General features: G+C 34.5%; 1 protein-coding gene across 1 annotated transcript; it reads left to right on the top strand.

Annotated features, from left to right (window-relative positions):
- Nucleotides 1–5,288: 5,288 nt before the first annotated feature.
- LOC132173349 (ethylene-responsive transcription factor 2) lies at nucleotides 5,289–6,473 on the top strand. Its single transcript, XM_059584821.2, has one exon. It carries the CDS (start codon nucleotides 5,400–5,402, stop codon nucleotides 6,237–6,239), a length of 840 nt encoding a protein of 279 aa, XP_059440804.2. The 5' UTR covers nucleotides 5,289–5,399; the 3' UTR covers nucleotides 6,240–6,473.
- Nucleotides 6,474–8,804: the final 2,331 nt, after the last annotated feature.

Genomic DNA, 8,804 nt, shown 5'->3' on the forward strand with positions numbered 1-8,804 from the left:
TTATTTTATTTATTTATTTATTATGTCTTTTAGTAAGAGAGGTGACTCAAACATTGCGGTGCTGCGCACGAGGGGGGTTGGTTGGCACGTGGTGGCCATTTAATACATTTTGGTTTCTAATAATAGAAAGGGAGAATTTTCTACGGTCAAAGTTATATACGACCAACATGGTCTTGGACTCTTGGTCAACTTCAAATGTTCTGACTGCTTTGACATGTCATTTTGTTTCTCGTAGGATGTGCCCTGTATCAGACCATTGGATGGTATCCAAGACAAAAAAAAAATTAAAAAGATCCGGGTCTGAATTTGGCATTGAAATTTCTTCTATTGTTGGGACTTGGGATTGTACGATTCATCAATCATAATACTCAAGTCTGGTATAGGGAGATAGTAGTGTACATAATTTATAAAAAGGGTTAGGAATGTTAAGTCACATAATGCTTACATATTATATAAAATTGAGCTTTATAAATAATTTTAAAAAAAAAATTTAATTGGTTAGTCATTTGATGATGATAGAGCAAAAATGGTTACCGCTTTATAAATTGTCTCAGAGCCAACTAATAAAGGCATGTGATACTAGAGCACTATATGATGTAGCGCGCTAACAATGACGGCAAGGGTTTAAGGTTAAGAAATTATAAAACTTCAGTATCATATTGGGAGTAATTCAAATAGATTTGGTGGTTTACAAAAATACTTCTGAGTGTTAAGTCTCACATTACTAACTTAGTAGCTAAAACTATGTTTTACAAGTGATTCTAAATAAGTTCCAAATTAATTTAGATATTTTGTGCTAATAACGTAAATATGACTAATGTTTTCCTGAGTCTTTACTATATAAATACAAGAGAGGCCTATTAGGCATTGGTAGAAGTGGAACTACCCCTAGCCTCAACGTGTTCGGCACACAAAAGTTTTTACAATACTTTAATAGACCCTTCAAAATTTAATTTTTAATCTCCAAAATAGCGTTTCTTTCATCCCCAAAACACCAACCAATACCTAAAATTCTAGTTTCAGTCTCACATTGGCTAACTTTTTAGGAGGGATGCACCATGATTATGTTTTTGTGTGTACTTTTTTTTTTCTTTTTTTTTTTCTTTTCAAAATGGTTGTGTACCATAATTGAGGTCATAATGCTATCACCTTAGTAGTATCTCTTATTCAAATTACAAACCATATCCTCCAAAGGGAAAATCATAAACATCTAAACATCAACCATGCACACAAGAATACAACATTGAAAATGCATCAATCACTCCCTCTACAAGGCCTTACTCCATGACTAAGTTTTGCAAAAAGAACTATAATTTGCAACTTTGCACTAGCCACTGCTAAACTATAAAACATGGTGAAAAAGTAATTGCGCAAGTTCATAAATTAGTAAGTAAATCGTCAATGAAACGTAATCCATCCAGTGAGACAGGTTTAGTTAAAAATAAATTTAAAGGAGGGACATTTTAGAAATGTTATGCGATTTGAATAAATTGTATTGGTAATTGTTGTCTATGTAATTATACAAGCAGGGTAAAATAGTACATTTATAACTCAGTTTAGGCATGATTTCATTTGCAATTTAAGATAGAAAATTATGCTAGTGCAGTATACAATATAATAATTATAATTAAATTCACAATCCATAATTGTTTTCTACATGACATATCTGTATACTTCACCCTTTCACGATGTTTGCCCTTCCCTTAGACATATGATATAACATTGGTGCCCACCGGTGCTCCAGTCAAGTACAATGGCTAGCTACCTCGAGTAATCCACACAAGTAGCGGTGCTGAAGGGCATGACCACCATCGGTACAATGGTTGTGCCGATCACTTCGAGCCATTGGATCCAAGGCAACGTAACATCAACTAAACCTGGACCATAGGTTCAACTCATATACTAGTATGTATGCACCCCAAATTTTGTAGCCATTTTTCCCATAGCGGTACTTCACACAACAACATGTTTTAAGTTAAGAAACATAATTTATTTCATGGTAAAACAATGGATATCAATGCATTTGTAAATTAACATTCATAAATTGTTAGAGCTCCCACCATATTTTTACGAAAGGCATGAGTATCAAAATGTACAATTTATAAATAAAATATTTATTCTTGATGACAATGTATTTTGGTGATTACTAACCTCAAACACTCAGATCCAACTTCGGATATGCCAAAAGGTCAAATTTCTCAGTCTACAAGGGCAAACCCTAATATTAGGCACGCATCTAAGCATGAACCCTAAAGGTAGCTACTTCGAGTGGCCCATGCTATTAATGATGTACGTCATGTAGTTACCCACCAATTAAACATGGTTGTGCCGGTCACGAAATAATCATTGGATCCAAGGCCTATATAAAGACACATATTTTACTATAAAATCAAGTATATATGGTAAAACAATGGCCATTATGCTACATGTACCGGTGTACCATGCTACACAATGCATCTTATTAATTAGTTATTAAGGCAATTACTAAGTTGCGTAAAAAGTAATTATGCTCATAACATATGTGTGCTCAGTCAACTGATATATTGCACATTTTTAAGGAAAGCAGTCTTAAGTATTTACTTACCTTATACGCTCGTTTGATTCCCCCAACATTACGAACTCCTACTATAACGAAACATAGATTATCGTTATTCGCAGTACTATGGTGCCTATTCTAAACACACAGGATCCTATTGAGTAGCAAACTAGCTTAAGGTCACAAAAACCCTATTTTCACCCATTCTGGACGTTGTTCAAGTGTTCTGGCCTATGGCCGAATGTTCGGGCTCGAGGGCAAATGTTCAGTCATAATGCAGTGAACATTCAATCAGTGGACAGAATGCATGCAAGGCTCCTTTCTCCAAATCATCACGTAACAATTCTCATCTTAGGCTCTTAATTAGTACATGTAAACATAACAACCATAATAGCATGCAAATCTAAGCCAGCACTAGGTGTTTTTCAAACGTTTGAAAAATAATTTTCTCTTCTTAAAGAGCATGATAACAAAAACTCATCATGGTATTTTAAGACTTGTAAAGAGCATGAAAATCATAAGTATAACATGAAAACCAAGTAAATCCAGAAGAGCTTACCTTGAAGAAGGCAAACCACTCAAAAGCCTTCTCATTCTCTTTCAAAAATCTCTTCTCACTCTAGGATTTGGGTTTCTGGTGTAAGGGTGGATTTTGGCACAAGAATGAGGGGGTATTTATAGTGGGAGGAGCGTGCATTAACCTAAAAATGTGAAGAATAGGTTAAAATTGCTTTCTAGACTGTCACCAAACTTTCGGTACTAATGTGCAAACGTTCAATATACTATTATACAATGGTTCTAAGGTTTTAGGTTGCATATTCGGTCAATACCCAATGATTTACAATTTTGTTAACGAATGTTCAATGTGATCCTTGTGCGAACGTTCACACTAAGGTTGGGCTCGAACATTCAGTTGTCCCCCAGCTAACGTTTGATAGTTATGATTAAAACTCTTTAAGAATAATGGGGAGCTTATCGATTCAAAACAAGCGGTTGTTTTTAATAAATCTTTTACTTAATGGTCGGTATTTTGAGGCATCACATAATGATCCAATATTCTAAATTCTTTTTGTTCTTATTTGAACCTGCATCTTTATTCTTTTTCTTTTAATGTATAGTCAGTATGATTTGAAATTACAAGATCTAATTCCTAACTAGTTTTTAATATATAAACACTTACGTAATCATAAATTTTAATTATTTTCGTATATAATAAACTATTGGTTTGAGTCGATTAATTTTATGGTTAATTACTTTTTTAGTACTTAGATTTTTATGTTTTTTTTTTTTTTTTTTTTTCTCAATTCGTATCACAGATAGTACCTAACTTATGGGTGAATACCAATTTAGTACCTCTGTCACCATTTTATCCGCCAAACCAATGAACTGCCACGTGGCAATCCGTTGGCCCCGAGCATTCCGCTCACTTGCTAGAACAAGGAAAAAAAAGAAAAAAAATGAGAAAAATCTCTATCTCCCAAAAGGTGACACAAGAGCTACGAGTGTGAGTGAGAGACCTTCCTTGAAGGCACGTAAAAGGTTGAGTGTGGAAATTGAACAACGTGGGACATCTCTCATTGGCCTCTTGACTTTGTTGGACACTTATCCAAACAAAATTGCCATTGCATTCGTTCATGTCCACAATCGATGTATCCATGATGACTAAGAAAATATGGAATTACAAGTCCTTTTCCTCGCCCCCCATCCACCCATTCCTCGGCCACCTAATTTCTTTTTATTCCATTATTTTATTTAAAAAAACAAACAAAACTTTCAATTACTTTTTCAAAATTGTATCTTTGAAATCATGGAATAAAGTTAAGGATCCGATTTTTATCATTTGTTTATGTTTGGGACACTCAAGTCTTAAGAAATATTCAATTTTTATTTGTCATCATTGATCATTTTGTAATGAAAACAAACAAAAAAATTGCAATTAATTAACCAATAAATCAAACTCAAGTTAGAATGAAGCTCTTTTTATGCGTCTATACTTGTAGAAATTACAAGAATCAATCTATTGTGTAAGTTAAATTTAAACAGTTTTATTTACTTTTTTTTTTAAAAAAAAAAAAAAAAAAAGTAAAGTCTACTTAACCCCCTCAAACTACTACCATAATGACAATCTACCCCTCAAACTATTAATTACGACAATTTACCTCCAAAATTACTAAAACAATGACAATGTACACGTTAACTCCAAGGGTTCTGGAATCCACCAGCAATTACTTTTAACAAAATGACGAGATTATCCTCATAAAATTTTCAATAAAATTATTTTAGTAAGAGCAATTTTATCATTTTATTAAAATTAAAGGTACATTCTCATTGTTTTAATAATTTATGAATAAATTATCGCAATTAATAATTTAAAAAATAAATTATTATGGAAGTGTTGAAATAGACTTTATCCTTGAGAATATAAAAACCAAGTTGGCGATTAATCGCGGGACAAGTTGATGAGGAGTAGACAAACCGACAAGCAACAATTTGGCTGCGGTAAGATCCGTGACGTCATATCCATTCCCATTCATAAAAAAATTCCACAATAAACAATAAAATCACGTGTTTAATGCGGTTTCCCACTTGCTCAACTCGAACCTTCAAAGAAACTCTGAATCACAAGGAAAATCTGCACCACCACATTTTTTATATTATTAAAATGCAAATCTAAATAAACTAATTAAAAAAAAAAAAAAAAGAAGCAAAAATCGATCTTATCGCCAAGTGCATGAACCTCTTCCACTATAAAATACCTTCCACTTCCCAAATCCTCAAAGAAAATCTTCAACAACACAACACTCCCGATAAATCTTTCTTCTACTCCAATCCGAAACCCAAATTCCAAATATCTTATACAAGAATGTACGGGCAGAGTACAACAGAGTCCGATTTAGCCCTTCTGGAATCCATTACAAGGCATTTGCTTGGGGAATCGGAGAGTCGACTCGGCTTTCCAGTAGCGGGTTGTGGTGGTAACCCGATGTTCTGCCGGAGCTCCAGTTTCGGCAGCTTGGATCCTTGCCTCACCGACACCTGGGGCGAATTGCCGTTGAAGGAGAACGATTCGGAGGACATGGTGCTCTACGGCGTGCTCCGAGATGCCGTCAACGTCGGATGGGTCCCATCACTCGCTCCGGGATCCACTGGGAGTTACAATTTCGGGTTTTCAGCTACTGCCGTGAAATCCGAGCCCGAATTCTTCACCGCGGTGAAATCGGAGCGCGAAAGTTTACCTCCGGTGGTGAATAGGTTGCCGGAGGTTTCTCCGGAGCGCAACGAGGCGGCACCAGCGGTGGTTCCGGCGAAGGGGAAGCATTACAGGGGTGTGAGGCAACGGCCTTGGGGGAAGTTCGCGGCTGAGATTCGTGACCCGGCTAAGAACGGCGCGCGGGTCTGGCTGGGGACTTTCGAGACGGCTGAGGACGCCGCGCTGGCTTACGACCGAGCCGCTTACAGGATGCGCGGCTCCCGAGCCTTGCTCAACTTCCCGCTCCGGGTAAACTCCGGCGAGCCCGATCCGGTGAGAGTGACCTCAAAACGGTCGTCTCCCGAGCCATCTTCACCGGTTTCTTCAGTTCAGAGCAGGTCGCCGAAGCGGTCGAAGAAGGCTGACGGGCCGGCGGCTCAGGCGCAAGCCGGGTTGCAAGTGGGTCACCAAGCGGCTTCGTGTGCAAGTGGGCAACAAATACTGGTTAGCTAAATGCACACAACGGAGGAGGGCATTTCAGACTTATCGAGAAAAGCATACACTGTTATTATCACATCTGGCTTTACCATTTTGGAATATGTTTGGGAGAAAAATGAAAATAATAAAAAAGAATGGGTGTAATGTATAAGAGAAAGAGAGAGAGGGTTGTTTGGATCTGTAAATACACGAGATTTGTTTATTTTTATTTTTGGTGAATTTCCATAGAAATGGAAAACTTTTGGTTTTCTTTGCAAGAACGTACGATTTGGGATTAAATTTTCAATGATTTAAATGCATTGCCTTTACCTTTTCATTCGCCATTTTAGCTAAAAATGTAAAATTACTAAGCCATTCAGAATATTCTTACCATTTTATTTTTCCTAATCATTGATTTGTGAAATAAATTTAAAGACTTGATTAGATGTTCAATGATTTTAAATGCATTGCCTTTGTTTTGCATGATTGGATGGAGGTTTGTTAGCCCTTTCATACCTTTTTATGTACCGAAAGATTCTTAGAGTATGTTTGGAATTATGTTTGAAAAATAAAGCTTTTAAATCAAAAAACATTTTTTCAAAAGTGTATTTTTGTTATTTTTGGGCTTTTTGACTCTTAAAAACATTTTCAATTTTTTTTACCAAATGGATACTTTTTTTTTTTTATTTTTTTTTCAAACGCACATCCAAACGTACCCTTAACCTACTATACACATCTCACCTTTTAGGGTCAAACATGTAATGAAAACATTTGTTTGTTTGTTTTTTTTTTTTTTTGGGTGAGTGGAACTGTTTTCTCGTTTGCACACATGTACATTTGGCGACTTGGTTACTCTTATATCTGTCCATGGCATTTTAAGCTTTTAGTGGGCCCAAAAACCTACATTTATAAAATAATAATGTTATACATCACCCAATTATTCAATTTTTATCTTTTCAAAGTTGATATGTATGACGTTGTTTTCGTAACATTTAGTGGATGGAGATTAATATTTTTTGGTTAGATTTCCACGCCATATCAACCATAAGGGATAGAAGAAAGATAATTGGGTGATGAATAGTCTTTATAGTATTGGTTTTGTTTCGTCTATTACACATCACACTTCAAAAGAATAATTCGCTTTAGTCAAGCATATACTAAAAACTACCCTTTCAATACACCAAACACAAAAATCTCCTTTCGAAAAGATATTAAGTAAAAGGCAATTTTTCCTATGCTTTTATTATTTGGTCATGTGATTCATATTGGTCTGAGGTTGTAGGGACACCGGACCATACAAGAATTAATTGGATTTCAAGTATTAGTATTTAATTATATGTTTTCTTTAATTTCAAGAGTCAAAAAAATATTAATTTTGTAATTCAATTAAAGGGTTTGGTTCAAAATAACTCAAATTAGGATTAGGGTTTGATAATTAGTCTATTTAATATATCTGACCCAAAATCAGTTAAATTACGGTTATAATCTAGTCTATTTACACAATAAGGGCCTGCTGGGGATTGCGTTTGAGAGGCCTAAAAGTGCGTTTAATACTCAAAAAACCCGTTTAAAAAAAAAGTACTTATTTGGTAAAAAAAATTAAAATCACTTTTAAAGGTCCAAAAAGCTTAAAAATAACCAAAACACACTTTTGGCAAAAGCTTAAAAATGAAACTTTTACCGAAAAGTTCTTTTTGACTTAAAAACTCTATTTTTCAAATGCAATCCCAAACAAGCTCTAGGTCTATTTAAGTGTGCTTTTGTACTCTAAATGAAGATAGTGAAATTTGATGAATGAACAAATTTTGATTTAAAGTGTGAGTTTTCTTGTTTTCGGCAATAAATTGTTGGTGAGTGAGACTCTGTTCAACGTAAAATTTATCTTTTTTCTTTTCTTTGTATCCATCATGCATCAGTTTGGTTATGTTCGCTCTTGTTTTTTATTTTCAAAATATAAAATATTAAGAAACAACAAAAATTAAGAAAATAATTTTAAATTTTATATCACATCACAATATTTTTTAAAATCAATAAAAGACTTCACTTTAAACCCATGAACTACTATACGTTTTGAAAAGACCCCATAAGTTTTAAAAACTCTCAATTTAACCCCATAAACTTTCAATTTGATTCAATTGATCCCCCTCCGTCAAATTCAACCGTTAACCCCTAATGTTAATTACAAAAAATACCAAATTACCCTTCGATTTCGTTTGTTTTTTTATTTGAAAATTAATGGTAAATTTAAAATTTTATAAAAAAATTAGGAGTATAAAGGTCATTTATCACTTTTAACGTTTTAAATTTGACAAAAATAATAAATTGCATCAAATTGAAAAGTTAATCTTTTTCGGCTTCCCAGAATAAGCCCAGTGTCTACCAACTCTTGACGTGGCAAAGGCCACATCATATATATATATATATATATATATATATATATATATGATGTGGCCTTTGCCAATATATATATATATATATATATATATAAAAATCTTAGGTTAGAAAACTCTCTCTTCCCCATTTTGTCGCCGCCTCCTCCCTATTCATCTCTGTTTTCCTCTCTTCCTCACACAAATTTCTCACCCTCTCTCTTTCTCCTCT

Source organism: Corylus avellana, chromosome 3 (assembly GCF_965113065.1).
Source record: "Corylus avellana chromosome 3, dhCorAvel1.hap1.2, whole genome shotgun sequence".
NCBI lineage: Eukaryota > Viridiplantae > Streptophyta > Magnoliopsida > Fagales > Betulaceae > Corylus > Corylus avellana.

What these genes read in the sequence shown, in the direction of transcription:
- LOC132173349 (XM_059584821.2), top strand. Translation starts at nt 5,400, where the DNA reads ATGTACGGGCAGAGTACAACAGAGTCCGATTTAGCCCTTCTGGAATCC.